At 48.1% G+C, this 26,863-nt stretch overlaps 1 protein-coding gene and 1 long non-coding RNA gene across 16 annotated transcripts in view; one reads left to right on the forward strand and one right to left on the reverse strand.

Annotated features, from left to right (window-relative positions):
• Positions 1 to 26,863, forward strand: part of LOC310897289 (uncharacterized protein) — a 127,466-nt gene that overhangs the window by 74,396 nt on the left and 26,207 nt on the right. For 13 of the 15 annotated variants that reach the window (XR_014582190.1, XR_014582191.1, XR_014582192.1 and 10 more), the window contains exon 4: positions 21,571 to 21,731. The exons of 1 other annotated variant lie outside the window; for it this stretch is intronic. Coding sequence is in view for 3 of the 14 variants with exons in the window: in XM_083830727.1 (XP_083686853.1) it covers positions 21,571 to 21,731 (161 nt within the window). In the remaining 11 variants the exon portion in view is untranslated. Of the gene's footprint in view, positions 1 to 20,345 lie in introns of all 15 variants that reach the window. One more of the 15 variants, XR_014582189.1, reaches the window with a different exon arrangement.
• The window catches only part of LOC310897346, a 44,951-nt gene that overhangs the window by 12,007 nt on the left and 6,081 nt on the right, over positions 1 to 26,863 (reverse strand). Inside the window, exon 2 of the long non-coding RNA XR_014582238.1 lies at positions 1 to 26,863. This exon is cut by the window's left edge and continues 12,007 nt beyond it; it is cut by the window's right edge and continues 320 nt beyond it. This is a non-coding gene — a long non-coding RNA (uncharacterized lncRNA).

Here is a 26,863-nt window from a genome sequence, read left to right on the forward strand (position 1 = left end):
GCAGTTTCAAAGTACTGGAAAATCCCTGAGGATCTGGTAATTAAAGTACAGAAACCCCACGTTGTGACCCACCAGCCATATTTTTGGCTACGTCCAGTATCTCGGCTACGCACGTGACACGTGCCCCGTGTTCTGGTCAGACTGTGCCCTACCGCTGAGCTAACACGCAACTCAGTGATAATTATTTTAACATTTTATTACTTCCGAGATGCCAGCACAATAGCTGGATCTGTCATTCTCCAACACAATGTTACATTCCACTGAAACGCTCGGCGGTGTCACCAGGACCCTGTAAGAGATTCACCCCGTCGATTCATAGCTTGCTGCCGCATAGTGCGAAATCCAGACGGTGCTGCTGACTCTGGCCTAGTAAAATGAATTATCTTTACGGTTTCCCTCTCTGCACGTGTAATGTACGGGTTTTTAGCAAGCCTTTGTCGAAAGGGAATAGAGTCCTTCAGTATTTAAAAGAGGTCATCTTATTAAAAGCGAGCTTGTACCGCAAAGCCATTTTTTTTCTTCTCTTTTCCATTTTTAGGTCAGATGATTCAGGTTTTCCTCCTTGCTTTTAACCTTTTGCCATCTGAGCGAGTTGTTCGAGGGGCAGCGATGCTTCGAGGCCATTACTGAAAAAACACTGCCTTTGATAGGGTGGTTCTGTTTCACTGTCTTTTTCTCCTGTAGTGTTTGCTCTTAGTTTCTTATTCCTCTGTTATTTTCCATTTTTCCTTAGCACTGAGCTAGCATCATCCTGATGAATGCTCCTCTTGTGTTTTTTAACCTCTCACACTTCCCTTTTTAGCATAAAAGTCCATACAGGAGATGGGGGAGGAAAAAAAAAAAGGTCTATAGCTCAACTAATCTACCAGCTTTTCATGGAAATGTATACATAATTGCTAGTAACAGAGAAAAAAAAAACCAGAGCATTTTAACACTTCTCATTCTCCTTTGAACAGAACTTTCTATAGCTTGCTGGATGTTACCTCCTTGCATTTTGTTCCTTAGGTAATAAAATGAGTGTACGTTTTGATAAACTTCCTCTGTGAAAGGCAGGAGAGAGTTCCTGATGCACTCGGAGGTTGTCCTTCCTTCTAAATACTTAAAATAGATTTAAAAACATCGGCAGGAGTGTGTGAGTCTGCAAGCATACATAGATCAAGAACAGGTAGCTGGATTGCTGGAGACAGCGATCAGAGAAGGGGTGGCAGAGCTGTGTTGAAAAAATACCCTGCAGATGGATCGTGTCGTTCTCGTCCAGTGCAGGAATTGTGCACTGAACAGACCTTTGCTGAAACAACGGCTGCGTTTGAAAAGCAGGGGCTAAATTCTGGTGTTAAAGTGGCTTTATGTCTTTAAAGGGACCTGATATTTTATTTTGTTTAGCATGGGGTAAATCTCTCAAAGGCAGTGGTGTTGTACGGGGCTTAACATCAGAGTAACTGAAAGCTGATTTTGGCCCTTTATGTTCTGTGCTTCGTAGTCATGTGATGCTATTTCCATAAATCATGCACTTGAAAGGTTTTCTTGCTTCCTGCTTTTACCAATCAGATCATATAAAATGCAGATGAACCGAGCTTCTGGTTTATAAGCCTAAGCAGAACACCCCCTCTAAATCCCCTTTTATCACGCCGGTCCTGGTTCCCCCATCTGAAAACAAGATAGCAAGAATGACAAACTTTGACTAATACAGTGGAGTTTTTTGGTCTCCTCCCTTTCTTATTTTGACCTGTACTTTGCTTTCGTTATAAAGTGAACGTAGAAATTACCCTGTGGGAGTGGTGAAACTGCAGCAGAGAAACAAAAACTATTTGGATTCTTCCGAAAGCTATTCATTCGCTTGCTCTTCTTTTTATTAACGGCTCGAAGCATGCAGTTTGTCTTGTTCTGACTACGTATCCCTCAGCAGGAACGGAGGTAATGCTTTGTGGCTCTTTCATTTTAATACTGCTTTATCAGAAAAGGTTTTTATGTTTTTATCATTGTTATTTCAGCTACTTTGAACGTGTGTACACAGCTATACAGCTGCCTGGTGGGCATATTTCTATTAATCTCAGCGAGCTCCTTTTCCAGTAACTTTTTTTTTTCTTTTTAGTAGAAGAACGGGGCTTTAGGTTCAGATCCGGGCTACGCAGGTGAAAATCTCAATTCTCTCCAGAGAAGGATGCAGAGCTGCTTCCAGCAGCCGTCAGCAAATTTGCAGCCAAAATCGAGTCTATAGCAGGTTTTTGTTTTAATCATACCCAATACCTAAAGAAACATCTCGCTGTGCTGTTGGTATCACCAGCACTTTCTGTGCTGGGGAAAGTACGTTCCTGTAAACTGATGAGCAAGTTCTCGGCTCTGCTTTCTCTGCAGCAAGGAGGTATTTTTAGCAAGTTGTTTCAGAAGCACAGAACTTCCTAAGTCTTTTATTGTTGATTCACTGCGAACGCGGGGTTGGCAGCAGGTAATTCCGAGAGGATCCTCCCCACAAAACCGTGCCCGCTCCCGCGCTGCGGGTGCAGGTGGTCATGGCTCCGAGACACGGGGTATGGTAAGGGCGAAAGGAAGTTTTGCTTGGCTGGTGCCTGAAGTAGGAGTGCTAAGAACGTCTCTGAAATACTGCAGAGTAACTTCATGCCCCTTAACGCCTTCGCGAGGGTTTTGCACCGGGGGGGAGGAAGGAAAGACAAACGGAAATCCTTTAGATTTTGCTAAGGTTTGCCGTAGATAGCCATTTCTGGACCTGTTCCAGAGGTCTTTATTCGGCGTCTTTCTCCCTTTCTCACGTGAAAATGTTCCCGGTGGTCTCACACAAGGAGTTAATCCCAGCACATCTTCAGCACGGGCAGCAGCATCTCCTGCAAGCCGCCAGCCCCGGGCAGTGCCGGGTGCTGCGAGCACGCCGCCCGGGGCTGCCAGGGGCAGGAGGAAGCCGTGGCTTCGACGGGACCGCTTTAAAGAGGCACCAGGGGGGAAGGACCCTCTGGTTAGGTGCCCTGGTTTAATAAGTATTACTAGAAGTTTGGCAGTACTTGTCTGCGTGGCTCCTAATACCTGCATTAGTTTTTATGGATGGAATACAGGTCAGTTGGTCTCCGGAAATGCAGGTTTTTCTAAAGTGCGAAGCGAGAACTGTTTGTCACTCTTGAGCACTCTGAAAACAGCAGTCGACTGCATGGAACGGGGAAAATTTACATCAGAACTTAGAAGTAAAAATTCCAGTTCTCTGCCAGCGATCCTGGGCATGGCGTTGCATTCCTGTGTGCGGCAGTTCCCCGTCTGGACAAAGATCAGTCGTACCCACTTCTCTCTAGTGGCTTCACGCTAAGCGAATGAAATCAAATTCACTTGTTACCTGGGTCATGTGAAAATAGTCTGTGAGAGCTGAGAATTGCTGCAGCTAGGAATTCTTCCGAGGGACAGGGTAAGCAATACAGGATTAATTGCAATTAATGGCTAAGCTGTGTTCCTGTAGCAGTTAGTGCCGATGCTCAGTGCTTCCGCTGGGCTGCGAGCAGATCAGAGCCCCAAACTAGGCTGGCTGAAGAACAGGATGAGTTTGGTGGATGATGGTTATCAACATCGGTGCAATAAGATCGGTTTAATTAAAACTCTGCAGTCAGACGTTGTATATTCTTGTATTTCTGCTGCTGTGCTAACAGGCAGAACTCAGCTAACTGAGCAGCCGGCTGTCCGGTGCCAGCAGGACTTTGACACCTCCAGTGTGCAACCCAACAGGAAAAAATCGTGCAAATGAATTTGTTAAATAATTAACTGCATGTATGTATATTTCTTTTAATGAGTATTTCTCTGGACTTAACAAATAAGTACTGAAAGGCTGGCTTTCAGCTTCTTTGGTCAAAAGTAGTAAAATGTGTTAAAATACGTTTGCTCCGTGTCAGAAGCTGACCAAGTAGTGGTTCAGTGTGCTGTAGGAACAGTCATATTGCCTTTTTATTCCATTTCAGCTGGTTTTGTAAGTGGTAAGCTATTTTTCAAATATCTATACATACTATATACATTAATTCTATTCACCAGACATTACATACACGTATACATATTCTCCATCCATTTCCAAGCGACGAGAGGAAAGCTTGACCTGCGTGTGTGGCAAGAAACGTGGACACGAGGAGAGCAGAGAGCTTCCCGCTCCAAGTCTTTCTCCCCGGCTTGCTAGGTCATGCCTGGTGCATATTTGTGTGCCTCGGTTCTGCTGTCAGAACGAGGAGGTTAGCGTTTGGAATTGCTCACAGGATCAGAAATTCTTGAGCGATTCTAAACCCGTATGAAAACATGAGATGGAAACTTCTGAAAAAAAAAAAGAAAAGAAAAAAAATTGTGCCAGCGTTTTAGGCCAGCTTTTATACCTGAACTAAAATTTTGCAATAATGAGTTGCACATACATGCAAATACAGAACCTACCTCTTTTTTGTCCTTTCTTTCAACTCTCTTTAACCACAGCACACATCAAAGTGTTACCAAAAGATTGAGCGTAGGAATTTATGTTTGGAGAGCATTATCCATAGATGACTTCATGTTTATTCCAGCCTTCCCTATTTTCAGGTTCTGAAACTCTTTTGTAATTTTTTCCATTTGATTTGAATTGAAGCCATTTTGAAAAAGCAAATTATTTTGGTTTCCTTAATGCAAACTTCCAAAATTTACCTCCAGCCTTAATAAAACTCTACTGCTCAAACCTTTTTTTTCCTAAGCTGTAGAACACAGTGAATGAGAATAAATAGAAGCTGGCATGTTTCTTCTTGTGCAGTTTTATTGGTGTGCATGTTTGTTCATTTGTCTGTTAACTTGTAGAATTCCATGATCTTACAAAGTGGTTTGCGGTTTGGTTTGAATTGGTGAGACTTTCCTATTTTTCACATTTTAACCGTTACTGACATTTTAATGCAGTAGAAACAATGCAGCAGAAGAGCCACAAGTTTTTTTCTTTGAAAATAGCCATTAGATGTTATGGTGCTTTATTGCCCTGCTTTTAGGAGGTTTTGAGAGTTTCTTGATGAACTTCTGGGCATATCTTTTATGGGGTGTTACAGAGGCACATTGATCTGTATTTGCATGCCCAGCTGCCAAAAGCCTGCTAACAAATTGGGTGACAGACACTCCAAAATCTGTATTTTCTTCACATCTCTGATTTGTAGGGTTGGCTAGAGCACTTGCTGATTTTTAGGTACATTACCCGGGTTGCTCCTTTCAGGATTTGACTCTTTACCTCCGGTTGCACAGTTACACGTTGTGTCTTCTCCATTCCTTATCTCACAAGTGAGGGGAAGCCTGGCTGGTGCCCTCGGCGTGGAACCGAGCCGCAGCACGTTGGGCTTGGTTCGCTCAGAGCTGTGGGACTGCTGGAACGCCCAGGGGCACGCGGACAGCTGCGTTTTCTTGTAAAAAGCAGCACTGCGTGCTGTACACGCTGTAACAACAATACCACTGAAGCAAGAGGTCACATTGATCCACGCTGGAGTTCACCAGTACTACGTTTTGCACTGAGGTCAGTAATGAACTGAAACAACCTTTCCAGCATTTGCTTTTCCTCCTCGCGGTGCCAGCGGAGGAGCTGGGAACGGCCTCCTGGAGTTTTCAGGGAAACTCATTGTTCACGTAAACCCTGGGAAGGAATTTCCCTTCCTTCTTGGCCTGCTAGGTATGCAGTGAACCATTCAGTTTGCTTTAGCTGCATACCATCTGCATTTTATTTTTGTTTTGTTTACTGACTTTCCGCCCGTGTTGGTACTTCTTTTAGCATGGGTATATTGTTGTGTAGTCCACCTTTGTCAACAGGGCTCTGCCGCTCTTTGTTCGCTCCGAGCAGCCTCGCGTTATGCAAGTTGGGGTTTGGAACAGAGCTCCTCGTGGAAAAAAACTGAAATTGGGGGAAATTCTACCTGTATTGTGCCTGCAGTAGAATGGGCATTGACTGCTTTGATTGTTTAGAGCTGCTGCTGTTTGTCTGGCATGCGTGCAGTTCTGTACTTTGTACTCACGTAGCACTGTGTGCAGGGACCTGCAGTCCTTGGGGCGCGCTGCTCGAGCGAGGAGCACAAACCCAGCTTCTTCCTTCTCCACCGCTTGTGGCTCTGCTCAGCATCTGCTTTTACTTTCCCTCCGCTTCTTTCTCCCCGCTGCTTTGAGCTTTGCTGGAAGAATCGCTCCTTCCTGAGATGCCTTTAGCCTCAGTCACCTGTTCCATGGTGAAGCTGGTGCCGCGAGGAGATCCCAGCCCCACAGCACCAAGGATCCCAGCTCCACGGCATCAGAGCTGTTGGAGCTGGAGGAGCCCCGTATGCAGCTGGGTTTGCGATGTCCCTAAGCGGACCGTTCAGGTGGGGACTTCGCTGTGGCCAAACACCGGAGCAGCGGTGCTGATTCTGGACTAAACCCTGCTGCTGGAGGCTTTGCAGAGCACCGTGCAAAGAAGGTCAGCAGCTCGGCACAAACCCTCGAGGCTGGGTTAGAGGAATGTGACCTTGTGGCTCCAGCACCCAGGCTACATCCGTGCGTTCCTGCGGTGCCGTGGCCAAGCTAATCAAACCACCCCGAGATGCCAGGAGCTGGCTTTGCAAAGAATAGCATTGTTATTGATGGTTTTTCATTAACTAGGTTGCCCCAGCTTCCTGTTACCTGACATACTTGAGAGTTGACTGTGTTGTATTATGTTGGAGTTCCTTACTGAACTTCATGGTCCACAAGTTTGGCTGGCTTCTCTTCGGAGGTAGCTCCAAGCCGTGTTCTCAGTAGCATTTATGATCCAAACATTCCCAGATTGTTGTGCTAGACAAGCCTTTAGTATAACAGTGATCAAAATCTAAGTCACCGTGTTCTTTAGTCAATGTTCACTAAATAAAAATCCCTTCTTCTGTACAGAATTTGCATCCAACAGCACTGTGATGATAGGCCTGGATGACCACGCTGAGTACAATTGTCTCCTACCAGGAGTTCTTGCTGTTAGGTAAATCAAAACATGTTTGTTCAGAGGGTGACTCATGGAAAGCTAAGTAAAAGTTTTATAATCGGATCCTTTGGAAATGCTAAATGGCACATCACAATGAAATCGTTAAAGTCTCCTTACATAAATTGTTTATACGCTGCTAATCCTCTTCTACGGTGAAAAGAGCACTGAGTGGGTCTTTAGTACAGAAAGTAAGTGCAATCTTTGTTACCTGTAAGTACAATCTTTAAGCTACCTGTGCTTTCCCGACCTCTGTGATTGGGCTGAATTTGAGCGTACTGCCTGATTGTAAATCTAAAGAGCCTACCTGAGCCCAGGTGGAAGTTTCTGGTGCAGAATACTTCCCAAATCCTTCCTGCTGAGCGGTCTGGATTACACTAACCATGTAATGGAAGGAAACAGCACAAAATGTATTTTGCCATCAGTGCTTCTGCAGTGAAATCCTGTCCTTTCGTGCACTGTGCTGTACCTTATTGCCAAAATTACCCTGCAGTCCTAATTGATCCGCTCCGTTTGCATACCCTCAAAGCCCTCAGTCTTCCTTCTCGAATGCTTGCCTGCTGAAACGTGGGAGAGACCTTTGGTAACCGTTACTTGCCGTGGAGAGCAGCTGACACCTGTCAAAGGGATGATAAAGAGCCCTGGACGAGGTAGCTAGCCTGCTGGGAGCGAAATGGCTGGGCTCAGCTGGAAAAATTTAACCTAAGAGCTTAGGATCTGTCGTCTTCCTTGTGGAGTAAGTGGCAAAGAGGTCTAGCTCTCAAAGGCACTGCAGCTTTATAAGGCATAGAGAAGAGAAGATCCGTTGGGTTAACTTGCTAAAAATATCTGCATTGTGTGTATAACTGGGGGGGCTGGAGGAAGCTCAAGCAGAGGCTGAAGAAAGTTGGGTGAAAACAGACTTTGGGCTACCCAAAGGCTGACCTGTAACTCCGGGAGGTGCGATGACTGAGTAAGAGCGGTGCGGCTGGGAGGAAGTGTACGTAGTCAAATTTTCCCTCCTACTTCAACATTCAAATGCGGATCGTAAATATAGAAGGCGCTGCCTTCGTTGGGTGACCGTTCCTTGGTACTGCTCGTCCGGCTGCTCCGTAGCCTTACTTTTCAAAGAGGGAAATAACAAAAGGTATCATTGACAGTGCCAGGGTGAATTTGCTTATACACATGTAAGCATAACTGGTATTGTGAAATGGAACGAGTGGGGCATAGGGAATTTCCAGATCCCAAGATGAAAATAATTTCAGAGAAGTATAGACAAGTTTGAAGCATTACCACGGTAAACGAAAGTTGCTAGGTCCTTTTTTTGCTGCCACCCGATTGTGTACTTTTTGGCAGTGGAGATGTGTTTTTTTTTTTCGTGAGACTCAAAAAAACATGAACAAGCCTGCATGGATTTTATAACACATGATACCTTCACTTCGGGATCACGGGATTCGGGTTGGAAGGGACCTCAGGAGGTCTCTAGTCCGACCTGCTCCGAGTAGGATCAGCTGTCTCTGGCCTTTACTTGGTGCCATTGCTGTAACCAAACTTTTAAAAGTAGTTGTGATTATTTAGCCTTGGTAGTGAAAAAAATCTCGGGCCGAATAAAGGCCACTGATCAATTAATTGAGTTTTCAGTCACACTTTTTAATGAAGTACTATCTACTTTCCAAGAGCAGCTGTGCCTTTCTGCATGGAGGCGAGGAGGATAAAGGGAAGAACAGACACACCAATACCAGACTTCCTTTCACCGATCATCACCATATGGATTTTCTCCACTTGCCAGATACGCTTAAACTGAATTGTAAGTTATTTCAGCTCTGGGGCTGCTCTCTGAGACTTGTCACAGCCCAAGAGTCAGCTCAGTGAGGTTCAAGGAGCCTGATGGTGCAGGGCTGCTGCAGTTTCAGTGACCATTTGAAGCTTGACATGAGTTCTGCCCACTTGTTTTCAACACGTGTGGGTACCATTGATGAGCATGGTTAGGAAAGTGTATACTTCCACGTATTTTTTTAATTGCTATTTTTTTCCTTTTGGTATGATGGTGATGAAAAGTACCTAGGCAAGGCTGCCTGCTTGCCTGCGGGCTGGTGGTTGTAGGACAGGCTTGCTTTCTGTCACTGCCCTCTTCAGGACAGACCGTAGCTCATCTCTCACGGCCGTGTGTCTCCCTTCTCTTCACGACCTTCCCCGGTCGCTGAGGCTGTGCCTTCGCAGTCCCCTTACCGAGCCCTCAGCCCGCAGCGCCTCTGAAAAGCACGGCCCCATTTTGATCCCATTTTTGGACGCTTCACCGGGCAGGATTCGTGCAGCCAATGGCCTAGATGGCAGGAAGACACAGCGGGTTGCCCTTCAGCAGAAATGGGTCTTGCACTGGATTCAGCTGGGCTTGCTGGAAGCGTTCGAGGTCTGCTAGGTCCTTACCTGGCAGAGTGATGCAGGCACATCAGTAGTCTCCATGAAATCAAAACAATTGGGACCTAGCTTGGTAGTAACATTCGGTTTTGAAATTCTTTTAAGATCAGCAATAACGCAGTTACCCAAATTTCACAGGTCTTTTTAAAATCTGATTTCTTGAATCCATGTTTAGACGTAAAGGACTGACCTCAAGAGGTGAGAGCATTCCCAGTGAGGACCGAGTCCCGTCTGGGCCCCCCTGTCCCACAAGAGGTCGGACCTGATGGTCTTACAAAGTCCCTTCCAGCCCCTGTTGTTCCATGATACAATTACTGAATTTATTTGATACTAGAAATGGCAATCTTGTGACACCTTAAACTAAATGGACTGGAGAGAGAAGTGGGAAACTGGATTATTTTTTGTCTGTAACTGATGGAGCTGAGCAGGGCAGGAGAGGAGAGTTGCTGGGTACCAGCCAGAGGCCTGTGGAGAGATGTGGGTGCGTTTACCGAAGGCAGGAAACCTGTGACACATCTCAGAAGTATCCAGCAGGTTTGGAAGGAGAAGAATACTGATAATCCCTTTGAAAAGCGGGAAGCTGTGCGTGTTAAAAGCGGTCCTTGCCGCAAGTGGCAGCTCTCGGCACTGCTTGGCACTGCGGCTCGGCCAAGCAGTCTTGGCACAGAACCCGGCCTTGACCAGGAAATGGTTTTCTCTGCAGCTCAACGTCGAGGGGAGGCAGCTTCGCTTCTCTTTGAACGCACACCTGGAGAAGGTGGTTTTAAAAATGATTCTGCTTGAGCAAGTTCATAAAAATCTGCCTGGGTGACAATAAATGTTCTTCGGCTTTGCCCTGAACAGCCTCTTCCTTTGAAGTTACTGGAGCTTCTTTGTATGATGTTTGTGTTATTGGGAGAAATATCTCAAACCCAAAGATTTACAGGGCAACATCCATGTTATAGAAGACTCAGAGGAGAGGAGAAACAAAGTTATAAACAAAAATGAGTACTCTTATCCCAAGACCAGGTTTACAAGATGAAGGTATTTTTCCCTGCTGGGTGTAGCCCACATTTTCCTGCGTAATGGCAGCCACATCTCGAATTTAACAAAATCTTTGTTCCTTTCCATTCAGACTCAAGCTGCAGAAGAATTTCTCTTCTCATTACAATCAACCCTTGGCTGCAGTGGAAAGAAGGGATGTCTGAAAGTCTGCATTGTGATTTCGTTGTGGGATCAGATAGAAGTTGAGGATGCAGCTGAGAGAATGAAAGGTTTTAATCTCGGGCTAATCGTAGTGGTAGCTGGCAAAAATGGGCAGTGAATGAGGGCTTTATTAAAATATGTTCTCAGGTGTCAGTGTTGGTTTCTGTCAGATCTCTAACACGTAGCAAAAGTGTTTGAGGCGTGAATGCAGAAGAGGCTTAAACCTTTGGAAGACACTTCCAGAGCCAGCAGAAACACCCTGGTAGGGTTGTTTTTTTTTCCTTGAGTCCTGTTGGTTTACTTTTCAGCGTTCCTCTTCGCCAGATTTTTAGTTCAGGGGAATGCATCCTGTCCTGCAGTGTCACCCCCAGGACGCTGGGGTTTGCTCGCTGGAGCTCTCGGCGTGCAGCGCGTGCGATGCCTGAGGCCAGTTGGTCGCAGCAGCTGGTGCCTCTCCTTCGTGGTACAGCGAGAACGGGGCTGGCTGGAGGGAGCACTGCTGGAGCAGCGTGGAAATAGGGACCTGCCCCGTGGTAGGAACCGCACAGCTGTAACAGGTAACTGCAGAAATAGGGAACGACAACAATGCGTTACCATTAACGAGGCATTCTGCAAATAAAAGGCAGGTACCCCTTCAGCTGTTGGCATTACGTTGAGGGGAGCTGGGGCACAGCTTGGGTTTTCAAGCACCATCAGTTCCAAGTTCATGAGAACCATCTGCAGCAAACGGCCAAGCAGGGTGTAGCATTGCTGAGGGGACTGGGGAGAAAGCTGGTGCTCTGGGGATGTGGAGCCTGCTGTTACCTTTGATATCTGCGGTATTATTTCAGCTCACTGCTTGCTTTCTACGTGCGTTGGTTTCCTTTTTTTGCAGAGTAAATCTGAGGACTTCAGGCTGTAAGTGTGACTGAGGAAAAAAGCACGGTACAGGGAGATTGGGATGGAAAGGTGGGTTCAGCTGAGCACTCCTAAAGGAGGTTTGCCAGAGGTGTCGCAGAGCTAGGTGAAGACTTCACTTTCTCCTGCCTTGGTGCAGAAGGAGAGAAGATAGGGCCGTAGCTTTCAGCCACAGGAAATGCAAAGATAGAGGTGCGGGTAGCTTGATAAACAGGGACAGGAGCCGTAATTAGTGCTGGGAAAGCACCCTCGTGCTCTCCGGGCCTCCTCGTGGAGCCGCGCGGTGCCAGCCAACGGCAGAGGAGCCACAGGTTGGTGCCAGCGATTCATATCCACTCGGTGGAGTTGCTTTGAGATTTGCAGATGATACAACTGCTAAGTGCTGTTATTAATGTTTCAAAGCTCCTGGCTCCCGTTTCCATGTGTGGATCATCAGGCTGTCTTCCCTTGCCATTTTAAAATAATTGGACGACCTGAATATCTTCGAAGTAGCTTGAGTTGTTGCTCAGGCACAGGCTTTACAAATGAAATCTTTCATCTGATACACTTAATGTTAATTTTCCTTCTGTAATGGGATTCTCTTTACCCAAATTTACATGATCGAGCTTGCAGCCTGTTGGAGACGTTCTTCTCTTCCAGTGGTAAATGTGCCCGAGCATCTCGCAGTATGTGGTGAGAAACACGTAGGTAGCTGCTCGTGTGTCATGCGCCTCCGCGGGCAGATAAACAATGAGGGGTTTGTGCGGCTGTTGCTCCAACAATACTTCAGAAAAGCGCCGGCCCGCCTGGCTGTCACTTCTGTTGTTGTACTTTGCTCTTGGTGACATCACTGGTGGCAGCTAAACGAAGTGTGTTAATTGTTAGATGCTCTTTGACCAAGGATGTTGACTTTTCCCAGCAGCCGGTCCTACTCAGCCAGTTCGGCAGAAGAAGCTCCGCGAGCCAGAATATGGCCACTTGGTTACACGTACTGGTGAGAGAGGAGTCGGTCTGTTTAGATGGGAGGTAAATAATTAAGGAGAACTAAAAGCCATGTGAATCATCTTTACGTTTTCAACGTCTCCCTGCCGATGGTGCAGAGTCAGCTCTGAAATTAAAACCCTCCACTGTGTTAAAAGTTGCTTGTGACGCCTCTGAGACCAGTGCTGGCATGGGGAACAGTGCTGTTCTCCAGGATTGTTTCTACAAGGTGAGGATCTCCAAGTGCCTTACGAGTCGGGGGGGGGATCAGGAGGTGTGATGTGCCATCATGACAGATGGACAGATGGATTTCAGCTGGGCATAGCCCATACCACGGCATGTACGCTGCCCTCAGTGTGAGCTCTTTGCCTCAGGCGTGAAGAGTTGACGTTAATTCCGCCAAAACCATCCCTGCTGGTCCCTCGGCTTCTTCAGAAGGCTGTCATGTGCCTGTGGTTGTCTGCTGGGGAGGCCTGGCGGTGAAGTTCAGGGGACTGTCCTTGCTAACCCTTGGTATGCTCAGACCAAGATGGACTGCCCGGGGGGTTTCCAGATACAATATTTAAAGTGAAGCGGCGCTGCAGAGGCCAGGGCAATGTCATGAGCTTAAACTCTGTGCAGTAATAACTACATCCTCCCGGCTGTCCCCGGGGTCCATCCACTTATCAGCCTGCCTCTCTGGATAGGGAGAGCTTAGCCCCCGATGCTGTGCTCTAGAGACAGCTCCTCAGCGGCACCCATTTCATCTTCCTCCCCAAATCACCTCCTTCCATGGCTGTGTCCTCGCCAGAAATGTAAATCTGAGGTCACAAATGGTGCTGGGTAGTGCTGAGCTGGAGACTTGCTCGTTAACATCAGTAGGAAATGCAGTCCGGAGCTGGTGGTGCACTTTGAACGTCGTGCCCTTAGCCATGAGATGATTCTTCCTTCCTCATAAACATCCTTTTATTAAAGTAGGAGGATATTGCAGGATAAAATCCACTTTCTGCTTTTTATCTCACTATGTTTACTTTCCAATTATTTCTATTAAGAGTGAAAATAGATCAATCGCTTCCTTTGCAGGCTGGCCCGAATTCTTCATCCCCCTCTCATAGACGAGGCCTGTGCTGCAGAATTTCATTTGCAAATTGGAACAGAAGTCATAAAACTCTAAGAGTCAACACGCTAGCTTGTGTTTTTCCACTGCAGTGAGGAGACAGAGGAAAAATGTGCACAGTAAATCATTATCAAAAAGCTCTCATTTTCTGAAACACCTTGCACAGCAGCTTAAAGCAGAATTGGAAAACAGATCCCTTCGTTGCCATCGGGCAGGGCTGCGAGGTTCCCGGCTTCCCTTGAAAAGGGGAGAGCCCAAGGTAAGGTAGCTGTGTGCAGTCAGATGAATCGTGCCGTGGAAGTGGCCGTTTCCTTTTGCTGGCCGTAAGCGGAGTCCTCGTGGCTAACAGGGACACATCTACTCTCTGAGCATGCAAATATAAGTGGGATGAATCCCAGTTTTCCAGCCTGCTCCTCCCTTCGAGTTGGAACACGGCATGTTGAGTTGTCTCACTGGCTTAGGCAAAACGTGGAATAGGTTTTCAACGGTTTCAATTTTAACGGAGGAATAACCTGCCATTTTTTCCCCTGCCAGATTTTGCAGTGGGGATTGTAACGATGCTGAGAAAAGAGCCCATCCGTCCGAGCACTTGCAGTTCTTGTTGAACGACGTCGGAACGGTAGGAGCGTGTTTGGAAGAGGCTCGGTGTCATCCAGTGCAAGCCTGCGTTTCGGGACAGCCGACAGCCCGTCCTTCCAGCAGCTCTGAAAACAGAGCTCAGATTGCTGTGGTCCTACAAACTGCTGGCTTCGCGGGAATAGGGGCTGTACCCAAAGCGCACGCCTGATGGGACTGGAGGGGCTGACCTGGGGCTGTTGCAGCATGGTGTTTGCCATCAGCTTTCTTGGGTTGTGTGCTCAAAGCAGAGGCCTTGCGGGGCTGCTTCTGCTGGGTGCTGCTGCCCACGTGGCTGTGTTGGCAGGGGCCGCAGACATCAGCGCAGAAGTGAGTACTCTTGTGCTTTTGGGGAAATATTTGCTTAGGGTGACACTCAACGTGTGTGTAAATACACAAGTAGCACCAAGCTGATGGATTGGGAAAGAGCAGGATTCCTAGGGACAGGAATGGAGCACGTTGTGGTCCTTCCCTGAAGCTGAGACCGGTGAGGCCAGTTCCGTGTACGTCGTCCGTGTAGTTTGGGGCATCCTTCCAGAGCTAAATCCTACATACAGAGGGAAAACAAAGTTGTTTGCCACAGCGCTGGGGTTGAGCTGTTAGTTATTGGAAGGGGGGAAGGCTTCTTCCATCTGGACAAGAAGTATCTTTGCCATTGCCCTTGGGCGTTATCAGGAAAACTTCTTTCCTGCTCGAATGTAAATTGACAGTTGTTTTTTCACTGGCATTAGTGCCAGTTCCAAGGACTAAGTCGAGTGGTGAAGCGATAATAGTGAATTCCTAATCCTCTTTTTAGTGGAGTTGCACATACGGGGCATGTGCAGCGCGGTGCCACGACAAGTACCGTGCCTGAGTTACGCTGGTGCTGAACTGACTTGTTCTTTCGGAGGCAGCGTTGGTCGGGGCAGAAACATGCTTGTGCTCATGCACCTCTGAAGTGGGATGACGGAAATTAAGGAACTGGCAGCGAGAACAAGCAAGGAGCCTAAAGGAAGCGGCGCTGCCAAACGCTGCCATCCCCTGCCAGGGCCGGTACCAGGGCACAGCGAGGCACACGCCGAAGTGTATCGGTGCAAGAGGTGACTTGCCCGCGAAGCTGACTCAGTGGGTCGTGGGCTGGGGTGTTTGCTTCTCTGCCGTGGAGAGCTCGGGTCCGCCGCTGCGGGATGCAAGGTGCTTGGCCCTGGTGGAAAAGCTGGGTTTTACGGTGAAAAAAATACTGTGCCGGGGCTTGGCTTGGTCTTGCCCTGTTGTTAGGTTGTGCCCTGAAAGCTCTCCCTGCCGTCAGTTGATGTTAGTGGTGTGCTGGAGCGGTTGTAAACTGGTTTTGTGTCTGCTTTTGGGCTCTCTGGGGTCTTCCAGTCTCCTCCGTCTTCCTGAGCACAGTGAAAACATTTGGTGTTTTATCAATACCAGTGACTTGGTTTTTCAGGCAGGAAAAAAAATCGCTATTCTGAGAATTTTAAAGCATGAAGGCATCAGATAAAGTACACCTTGGGTGATACCCAGCCTGCCACGTAGGTCGCTTTCCTCCAGCTGCAGCTCTGCAGGCTACATCCCACCTCGTGGAGTCAGCGGTGCCCACGGGGCACAGCGAGCAGCGGTGAGACGTGGCCTCGTGCCCCCGAAGCTTGAACTCGCCCTCCTTTCCCATCTTCCCTCCCCAAACCCCAGCGTGCACCCGTCCAGGCTGCGGAGTGACTTGGAGAGGCTGCACCGAGGTCGGAGGTTTGCGGTGTCAGCGCTCGGGACTCGTGCAGTGCTGCTCTCAGCTGGCTGGCCGTGCCCTCCCGCGTGCTCACCTTTTTTTACACGTGGTTGCCTGCCTGCCTGTCACCCTTCTCCGGCTGCTCACGGTATCATTTTACCTGTACTTTTCCATCCCGGGTGAGGGTAGCAGGATAAACATGGTGTGATGCAGAGCAAAGCCTTACTGTAATTTTTCGCAGAGGTGCCAAGAGCTTCAAACGTGCCATCTAGTGGTGTAAACACAGCACTCCCCATCGAGGAAACCCCCCCCAAATCCACCCCCTCGTACTCACTACTTCTGAAATATTCCCTTGTTCTTGGCGGAGGTAAACACTTAAAGGTTCCTGCTACCCTGTCGGTTTTTGGAGTGCATGGACCGAGCTCTTCAGGGACTTGATAATCAGAAGGAGGAGCAGGGAAATTTTTAGGCTATTCGACAAAGTATACGCTAACTCGAGAGGTCTGTACCTGCGTGTCAAGAAAACAGTTTCTGCTGGTATTGCCTCCCCTTGGAGGAACCGAAGGGAGTTTGCAAACCAAATGAATCTTAAAGTTAAAACACTTCTGTTTTGGTAGGGAGGGGGAGATGATAATACTAATTCAGTGGTATACAATGATCCATCAACAGAGCCCTGTCGCGAGAAGCCCTCCCTTTGCAGATCAGAACTAGGACGTCAACTGCTGCGGCTGTAACCATTTTATTTTGTTCTCCACTTGGCTAAAGAAGGCTCCACCAAATTGCAAAAGACTCCAAAACCTTTCTGAAAACCTTTCTGAAAATCTTTCTTCATCACCAAGATAAGAACAGGCCCTACAAGGAGGAGCGTTAAAAGGCACGAGGCTTATTCCACCATTTGGCACGTGTGTGTGATGGATTACGGCCTGAATCCAGTCTGGCGTGAGTGTTTTGTCCTTACTGTTATCTCCGGTTCGAGCTCTGGCACCGAATTCGAGTTGCGCAGGTTGGGCTTTGTGTGCTTGCTGTTCCTAGGATTTTTACCTAGAGGTCATCGTGTCCTTTGTTACAGCAGGCAAGTTTCTTTCTGTTTGGATTGGGTTATGTGATCCATCTGCTGTAGCTACCAGAGGACGGCAGGAGAGCGTTTCTGTGCTCCCTCGCTTGCCCCTCAAGTCGTCCTTTTCAGAGCGGGGCTGGAACTGAGCCTCTCCTATCAGATCCTGCAGCTCCGAGCCTCCTTTGTGTGTGCTGCTTGTGTGTAAGCACGTGAGACCAAATGTAAAAAATCAAAAAACCCACGAAATTTCCAGCACTGGGATTGCAAACTGCAAATAATATGGAAGGAAGATGCTTGTAGGGAGAATAAGAGAATTTAAACATCTAAAAATAGCCAGCAGGCTAAGTGGGAAGAAAACTAAATGTGCCAGCATTAAATGCTGGAAGTGTATCTGTCCTAACTCGAGGTCTGCTTATGTAGCTTGGATAAAATGCAGAGAGAGGATTAAGGAGAGAAATCAAACCCCAGGGACGAGCAGCATCTCTTCGGCTGACTTTTCCAAGGACGGTTTGAGTGCGGTGCTGAGCCCCGCGGCTGCACTCAGCGCCCTTCTGCAGGGTGAGGCTGGGCTCTGCACCCAAGCGCATGGGCCAGAGCCCAGGTACTGCCCGTGACGTTTCCGCCCAAAACTTCGCAGTTTACAGGCTTCAGGATCAGCCCCAGAAGAAGTTAATTTTAAAGGAGACGAGGTTTAGGTCGCAGCTGCTTTAGCCCTCGAGCTGCCTCCTCGTGGTGGCACAAAATGGGAGGGAGCCAAGAGTAGCAGGGGAAGCGAAGTGGAAGGTGCTTGTGCTCATCAGGTGGGACCGATCCTTCATTTGGGTGCGGGCTCCTAAATGACCCCGAGGTGGGTACCGTGGTCTCACTGCCTGTGTCTCTGTGCGTGCCTCCAGCTCCAGGGAGCCAGTGCTTGCCCCAGCTCACCTCCGACAGAGATGCTTTTTTTTTTTCTGGAGCAGACGCCCAGGTGTCCCCCGTGCCCCACGCAGACCAGCAGAAAGCATCGCTGACCACCTTCCCTTTTCGTTTAGTGCCTGGGGCAGGCTTCCAGCGCTGCCTCCTCCTCCCCGGGCTTTGGGGGCGAGCAGTCCTGCAGGGCGAGCAGCAGTGATGGGGGCACGGTTCAGAAAGCTGCTGCAGTTGGCAGAGGAGCAAGGGTCCTTCAGAAGGACAAGAAAGCAGCACATTTGTAATAATAATAACAATAATTTTAAAAAACAGGGAAAAAAACAGCCCTGCATTGGGAAAATTCACATCGTGCATTTGGAAATAGCTGTCTTCGAAAGTGCTTGTTGTTTTAATTTTTCCGTCGGACTTAGGCGAGTGGTTTAGGTAAGCCACTTCTGCTGCTACCCGATCTTTTCTTTCAAGGAACATGATACTTTCACACTAAAAAAGCGGCTGCTTCTTACCTGTCATCTTTTCTTTGGCGTGAATGGGTTTTGATTTTATGGCAGGAAGTGTTGGACTGTTTGTGCCAATGGGATGCAGCGTCTGACTTTACGACCGCAGTGCGGGCCTTTTATTAGTAAAATTTAATGTGTAACAGGGTAATTCCGTTGCACCTACTACTATGCTGGCTTGATTTTGTACAAAATAAGCGTCTACTTCCTTGAAGGCCTTACATAAGCACTAACTGGGAACGAGCCCAGCGTGTTCGATCACAATAAAGGAGCTGATTCAGACCGGGCTCGCTCTTAGAAATAGTCGTAAACAAGTTTATATATAGACACTGCTCTTATATACAAAACTCGCTGAAGAAAATGTTTCTAAGGACCAGGGGATCTAATATAAGGCACAGGGACTCTGCTCGAGCTGATCGCTGACCAAACCTGTTGTCGTGGCTCGAGGCAAGGTTTAAAAAAGAGAACATCTCTGAAATGCTGGTGCACGGAAGGGGCTGAGCTCTGAAGAGCTTTCTGCTCGTGCCAGGAGAAAGGCGTTTGATAAAAGGCTCGGAAACTCGGGCTGGCGTCCCACACGTGCAAATCCAGGTGCCGTGCGTGTTATATTTGGGTGTCGGGGTTGTTTCAAGCCGGTCAGGACCGGCGTTAGGCGCTTCGATTCCCTCGCTTTCCTCGCCTGTGCCCACTTGCACGCGAGATGTGACAGCCCCCTCTCCCTGGAAGTCCCCGCCGCCGAGCATCACGCGCTGGGGAACAAGGAGAGGGCTGTCATTTGGGGGGCTCTCTTCCCCCCCAAACCAGGCAGGACCCCAAACGGTCCCGGCCAGAGCTCACCGACGGGGTTTTATCGAACAGGTACGAGCGGCGTGAGGGCTGCGTGTCCTGAGCTTTGCTGCCGGCTCGCGCTCAGCATCGCCAGCTAGGTGCGGGACCAGACGTGGGAAGCCTCGAGCCTTTGTGATGGGTTTGTAAGGACGGTGCCTCGCCTGCTCCCTGACGAGCTGAATTGTTAAAATATGTTAATGGCAGCAGACACAGGAGAAAGGGTGAAGCAATACCCTGACACGTTGGATAATTAGATCATCTCCTGCGCAGGAAAAAACTCGGGTGCGAAACAGGAACAAGAAGTGCCTCCCTCCCCCTCTGTCGAGGCACCAGGTCGGGCTCTTTCTGCGTGCAGAAGCAGGTTAGACAATCGGATCTTCAGCATTAATTCCTTTTAGTGAAATTCCCAAAGATTCGAGGCGCACGTACGGGCACTAACGGCTACTAATCGCCTTGCACTCGGCTGTTGGTTTTTTTTTTTTGGAGAAGTTGGAGGCTTGTTTCGGATGGCTGAATTCGCGAGCTGCGTATTCGTGATGAAACAAACAAAAAAAACGAGCGCTGCTGGCCTGCATTCATAAACAGTGCCGTGGTTAATGGGGTTTCCTCGCTGAAACCCTAGTGATTGCTGTCCTGAATAGGAGTTAGATAAAGGGACTTTCCTCAAGAGGTGCAGGACGCTGTGGGTGCTTTTCTCGTAGCCTTTGTCGTTCTGGCAAAGCGGGGCTTGATATTTCTTAAAAGATGGATTTATTTAAGGTAGTAACTGCTTCATAATCTCCGTGATAGCAGCGGGGTGGGAGCTGGCACCCATGGGGGGCCGTGGCAGCGACGAGCAGGCTGGGCTGTTTGAGTTGACTTGTTGATAAACGCAACCCTTGACTTCTGTTCTCTTCCTTAATCGCTTCCTTCAAAGAGTTAACTTCCCAAGCCAGCCACAGATTAGTTCTCTCGGTTGTTTTAATTATTCTTCTCGTCACGCACAGTGAAGGTCTCGTGTTTGTGAAATGTCTTCTTTTATTTTTGTGTGTGTGTGTGTGTCCCCTTCCATTGCTGCTCCAGCGATGCTGGCATCGCAGGCTGAGCCGGCCGCGGTCGTGTCCTTTTTACCCACTTTCACCTTTTTTTTTTTTTTCGAGCACCCTCGGGGGTGACGCGAGCGCTCCGCTCTTTGGGATTTCAGCGAGGGAGAGGCTCTCGCGGGGGCCTCCACGTGCTCGCAGCTGAGCAATTTCCTTTTGTCCCGCTGGCAGGTGACTCAAAGCAGGAGCGAGCAGCTGGCCGCGCCGTTAGCCGGTGGCCGCAGCCTCGGGAGATGAGTTGTGGAATTTCCATCCGAGTCAGGATTAGGCTCAGGAGATGGCAGCGGCACAAAGCACGCCGGGGGAGCGCAGGAGAAGAGGAAATCGTTCACGGCGACTCATCCTGTGGTTGGGTGATTCAGGGGTCTGCCGGTGGTGGTCACAAAGGCACGTGGCTTACTGCATCGTCTTTGTGTGCTGCGCAGGATGCAAACTGTCTCCGAAAATTAATCCTGGCCTTCGGATTTTTGTCCGGTGAATTATTTCCAGAAAGGAGTTACTGTATTTTCTGGAACGAATATTGTGAAATTCTTTTCTTTACAGTGGGCGAGTTTTCAGCTGGTGATTTATCAACCGAGTATTTTACAGGATCATAGTTAAAGGCTCTGTTTAAAGAAGAAAAAAAAAAAAAAAGAAATATCCTGTGCGATAGGGAAAGTAAAAGCATCTCGGTTTCCAAATGATGGGGGAATAACCGAAAGAGCTAGTTCTTGGAATAGGAGCTCCATTGGCACTCGGTGGTGATTTCCTGTGCATTTGCTGCGAGAGGCACTCGGTGATGTGAGTAGGTGGTACTAAAGGGTTATTACGAAACCAATTTTCAACCAGACGTTTTGAGTCATGGATCGGGAAGAAGGCTAGCAGCTTCGGAGCTCTCTCTTTGTTCGAGCAGCGCGCCTGGGAGGCGCAGGCAGGATGCTCCCGGGATGGAGCGGGGACAGGTTTGGCACTGGGGACCGTGCCCTTCTTCTTCTCCGTGCCGCCGCGCGCCTGCGATGGGCACGGGGCTGGAGGAGCCAGGAGCAGCGGGCAAGGTGCACGGCGAGCGCTTCCCTGCCTGGGTTTTATTTGTAAGTATTTGCTTGTGGCTTTTCCCAGACGTGAGAGACAAAATGGAGCTGTGTCAGGACGGATGTCTGCGCCAGGGCGAGGTGGTTTTTTTTTTTTGGGAGCCCGCTCGGTTCTGTCCTGCGAGCAGCTGAGCTGCCACTGGCAGCAGACAGTTGGCTTCTCCATCAGGGAGGGAAAAAAAAAAAAAAAAAAAAAAAAAAAAGGCGAAAAGGGGGCGTTTAAGGGAATTGGTCTGGCTCCTAAACCGAAGGAATTGTTGACCTACTGACTCAGTTATGAAGAATTAGGGAAACAGTCTTATTGTGGTTTCTTTTGTTGGTGGCAGATTCAGAAGGCGTCTGTGAGCGGCCGGGCAGGACTAGCACAGGAGAGGTGCTTCTGGTACCTGCTGCCTCTCGCCTGGGGCTTGTGCCAGCAAGGAGCCGAGGTGCCGACTTCACATCACACCTGGGCTCGATTTCAGATGCTTCTCCTGGCAACGCAGGGGTAAGTTTATGAACTTCTCCTTTTCGGTGCTAAGATGCTATCTTACTAAATGCAATGGAAAGAAATCTCTTTCCAGCTGTGTGAGCATGGCAAGGTGTATTCGTTGTTCAGCGGAGCAGCTCTGACAGAATGGCTGGCTGGCCTGTGCGAGTTAAGGAGTCTGGAAATCAGGGGGCACGCTTTGATCTGGGTGACAAAACCCATCCCAAATGGCTTTTCCCTCCCCACTTCCACCTGCAGACCTCTGCTGACGGGGGTGCTGAGCAACCTCTGTGCCCCAGCCGTGGGACAGAACCATCCCAGAGGCCCTGCTGCTCTCTCACATCCCTGATACTCGTCGCTGAATGAGCAGGGCTTCGGTTTTCTTGAATTTCGCATGATAATCGGATGTCCGTGCCTGGAATTCAATGATACTTTTCCTGAAATACGCCTAGAATAGAAATGTTATTTTTAAGTGGCTTTTTAAATCCCGAGAAAAAGGCTACCAATTAGTGGTTTCTTAGGAAAAAAAAATAAAATAAATAATTAGAATAAAAAAACGATTAGCATGCTGTTGGCTAGAAGGAATCCCCCTGGCTGATGGAGCTGGCTCTGGAAGTCGTGCTCTCTGGATCTGCTCTCGACTGCCACTGGTTTGGGGCTGGTTTTTGGAGGAGGGGGTCTTTTGGGGCAGCCGTTATTCCTAGCTGCCCGGTCAGTTAAGTGAGGGTAGTGATATTTAACTTCACCTTCTGTGCTTTATCAGCATCGTCGCTCCGCTTTCCTTTTAAAGAGGATATTAGTGATGCCGTAGCTCTTTGCTTCCCAGCAAATCGTGCTGCACGCATAGATGGCAAGAAGATAGGGAAAGCAGAAGAGAGCTTGCTGGATTTACCAGGCTCCGTGGCACATCTCCCGTGCAGACAGCAGCTGCAGTAAGTGGTGCTGTGTGCTAACAGACGCTAGGATTTCACCGAGGGGCAGCTTTCCTGCCCGGGCTGGGTGACGCGAGGACGCTTGGCTTTTCCCAACCCTCTTGAGGCGTGAGTTTGCAGCACGGTGCTCGGGAACCTTCCCCCTTTTTTTCCTGCAGCATGGAGGGCAGCACACCCACCACCCATCCCTGCAGAGCTGGGAAGAAGCCCAGGGGTTCAAAAAAAAGAGGAAGGTTGAGCATTGTGCTGGATTTCCTTTCCTTAAGTGCTTCCTTTGGATCGCAGGAGAGGAGCTTTACGTGCGCGGCAAGTTTCTAGTGAGCAGTTGCGCCGAAAGGAGTGGGAGGCAGGGTCAGGGAAGAGTCACTCGGTTGTTATGTGGGTGTGAAAAGCCTCTGAAAAGGAAAAGGCGGAGGAAAATATTTCACTTGAATTAAACAAATAAAGGAGAATGTTATATGAATTAGATATTTAAAGTTAGGCTCCTGCCAAGTATTTTTGTGAATTAACTGCATATCTTCTGAAGATCATTTATTTAATTGTAAGCTTATCAAAGTGTTCTTCAAATTGAATGTGTTCTAAAAAACAAAAACAAAACAACCCGTCCGCCCCCAATTCTTCTTCTTCTTATCGTTTCAGATAGAGAGAAAGGCAGTTGCAGATTTTTATAGCCCCTAACTTGTTAACTGTTAAACTTAAATTGAAGCAACGGATCAAATTTCTCCCTCGCACCAGAGCAGTCCCATTTACTGAGAAATTACAGGCAGGACCCGTTTAAGGAGAGGCAATTTTAGATCTCCAGTTAATGGCTGTGTACCCACCTGCGGGGCAGGGGAGCTGCCGCTGCTTTGGGGAGCAGGCTGTTCCTGTCTGTTCACTGCTAGGGATGGCACGGACCCAAATTAATGGGAAAAAAACGTTCTGTAGTTTGAACGCTGATGAATTTTTTTCTTGCATGTGTGTTTGTACTATCTCTGATGGCTTCTTGTTTTTAAAATGCTGCCTAGTAGAGAGGAGAGAACCTAAAATACGCGGTGCGGGGATTACTTCTTTTTTCCATGCTTTCTCTGATTATCTTGACCGAAAAAAATGCAGCCCATGGAGGCTGATACAACAGCGCTTCCTCTCTGAAGCAGAGAACCGCCTGCTTACTGCATTAGTAAGTGAAAGACTTGATGCTGCTTAAAAACAAAAACAAAAAACACCACCTTTATCATAAACCATATCTTTCGAAGTACAAGCCGTAAATTGCATATCAGGAAGACACTAAAGCAGCGTGACATGAGATACGCAGGTGTGTAGTGTGATTTCTTTCACTAAGACATCCGAAGGCTTGGTGTTTTAAGTGTGTGCAGTGTCTTGGTAGCATCCATTTGTGCTGACTTCGGAGGGATTCCCGTCTGAAGGTGTGCAGGCGCGGTAGGGAGGCATCGTTGGTTTTGCTTTTTGCATTGTGTTGTAAATTTGGGAGTTAAGCTCTTCATGGCCCACGGCGATCCAAATGCGGAGTTTGTGGCTGAAGTTTGCATAGAAAACGGCGAGCTGGAAATTGGAGCTGGAAGAGGAGAGCGCTTCCTCTCGTATTGTTCTGCTGGAATCGGGATGCCAAAATTTAAACAAAAATAATGCATCGAGCCAAAGAAAAAGGTATGCACACCAGCAGTGCGGGCTCTGAATAGGAACCGAGTGCAGCCGTGAAGTTGCAGGAGTCGTGCACGGGGATCGCTGTACCTGCCTGCTCCCTCACCTCGCTTCCCACCCATTTCCTGGTGGCCTAGGCTGCCCGCAGGCGGTGCTGCCCTGCCAGGCTGTGAATTTAGGGGTTTTCTGGCACAATTCATACTCGGAATCGAAGATCGCGCACCCGAATTGTAACTTTTGGGACCTAAGCGGCTACTGAAACTCCTCGTATGACCTGTTATTACAGGCTCCTGTATATACAGCTTTATTGCCAAAACATGAGGTTGGCAGAAGTGAGTCATAACTGTGAAGATCTCCAGCTTCGCTCTTTGATTTTCTTTTATCCACCAAAAATAAAAATATTTCCAAGAATACAGGTAGGTATGTGCTGTTCTCCTGTTAGGGCAGAGCTCTCACTGGCTCTTCGGTGTATTTACATAGCTCATAGGATCTATTTTGAAGCTTTAGTATAAAAGGAGCTCTGTATACATTTTATCTAATCTTCGGTGCAGTAGGCATGAGCAATTCCTGGGGTAGGGATCAGCGTATAGGGCTCTGGCCCTTCTCCTGGGAGTCTCTTTCTCATGGAGTCATACTTGCCCTCCGGTGCTTTCTCTTTATGGCTCTGTGGATTTTGAATTCCGCTCTGCGCTGGCACCGCTCCCGTAGGAGGGCAGGGAGTAGCCTCAGCTCAAGGTCTGCCCGAAGGCTGCTGCTTCGAGGACTGTAGGAAGGGGGATCCGCAGGGGGAGAAGTGCCCAGCTGCCCAGGTGAGCCCTTACCCTTGAATTACTCTTTAAAGTCAACATTATTGCCAGTTTTGGATGTCTTTGGACCGTGACATTTACGTGTTGTCTTGCAGCTGATGTTTTAGCATGACCTGAGCGTACCGAGCAGGTTTTGCTGTGCAGATTTCTCGTGTGGTCTCAGGGCTAGCTTCTTCCAAGGTCAGCGCTGGTGACCACGTGGCCGTGAGGTGAGCTGGATCATCTTGCTGATCTGGTTGAAAATTAGATTTTTCTTCCTCCTTTTTGGAGGGAAAGTAAGGTTTTGGCTTTCCAAACGGATCCAGGTCATTGCATGGCTGCATGGCTGCTCGTGCTGATGATGAAGTAGGAGGAGGAACTCATGGCCAGAAGCACAGGAGAAGGTGGGACTGTCCCTTTCTGTGACACCTGCATTAAAATTAAATTCAGGTCAGTCTTATCAGGAAACTGCCCATTGTCTCTCTGTTACTCATAGTGGAGCTCAGGCTAGAGCTAAGGGCTGACTTTGTCGGGTGTAGATACACATTTAGTGAGCCTTGTCCTCCAAAACATGCACCTATCCATTTTTAGTCTTCCCTCTTCTCCACTGGCACCTGGATTTTAGGTGTCTGTGTTTCATTTGAACATCCACGTGCACTGAGTACTTGACGTACCCCTTTTGTACACCAGCAACAGTGCTACTCCTTTCCGTTTTCTGGTCAGAAATTACAAAAGTACTTGAGAGGAGGGCTGGCACACCTCTTGTACGGTGTCAGAGGAGTTCCTCCAATACTAAAATTTCTAGCCATCAGTGTAAATAGTATAGAAGGAGTATTTTTAAAGCCTGATAGGCTCATGGCACTTAAAGATTCACCATGTTTTTTCAAACAGCATTGTGAATTTTCTTCTGTTGATGCTTTCCCCAAGCTTTGCTTTTGGCTGTGATCCCACCTATCATACCCCATACTCATCAGAGTCAGGGTGGAATTTCTGTTGGCCAGGAAAAGAACAATGAAAGACCCCAGACCCAAAAGAAGACTCAGACTCCAAAGAAGCTTTCAGGGCAGCGATGATTCAGGCAGCGGGGTTCTAGCAGATACGTGGAGTTCTTCATGTCATAAAAGATTATCTTTTTTTTATTCCTTTCTTCTGCTTTGGAGGTTCTTTTGCTTCTGTAGTTTCCTTGTAAACTTCTCTATTCTAATTTTTTTTCTTGTTAGAACCCAGTTTTCTTGTCCACATGCTTTAAAGATGGAAGGTGTGCTTGTGCTCTATCTGCTCTTGAGCTTTCTGCCTTCTGCAGGTACACTCACCTGGTAACTTGGAAGCAGTTCGATCAGAGAAGCAACCTGGTATTTTACCATAGGGGAGGATTTTCTAAGCCTGAAAGTTAGGGGTAAATAGTTGAAAATGCCTTTTAGAATGGATCCAGTCCTGCTAACGCGTACTTGCGTGCATGAGTAAAGTTATTTGCATGCATAAGCAGTGACAAAGTTGAACTCTGTATCATCAGATCTGCTGTCAAAAGCTGACCCTAGGCATTTTGTGAGAAAGACGATGATTGTCTCTTTAATTACTTAAATTCTGTTTTGCCTGTTTAGGAGAGCTATACACAACTCTGTAATTACTGCCATTCACATCAGGCTCTCTAATGGCAACGCCGTGCACAACTTCGAGCGAAGGCGGTGTGGCGTAACTGCAGCGTACAGGCACAAGGGCATCCTTTTGGTGGAAGACTTTGATTATCACATTATTATCAGCCGATTAAGCTGGTACTGGAGTTTGCCAGCCC

The sequence above is a fragment of the Anser anser genome (assembly GCF_964211835.1).
Source record: "Anser anser genome assembly, chromosome: 1".
Lineage (NCBI taxonomy): Eukaryota > Metazoa > Chordata > Aves > Anseriformes > Anatidae > Anser > Anser anser.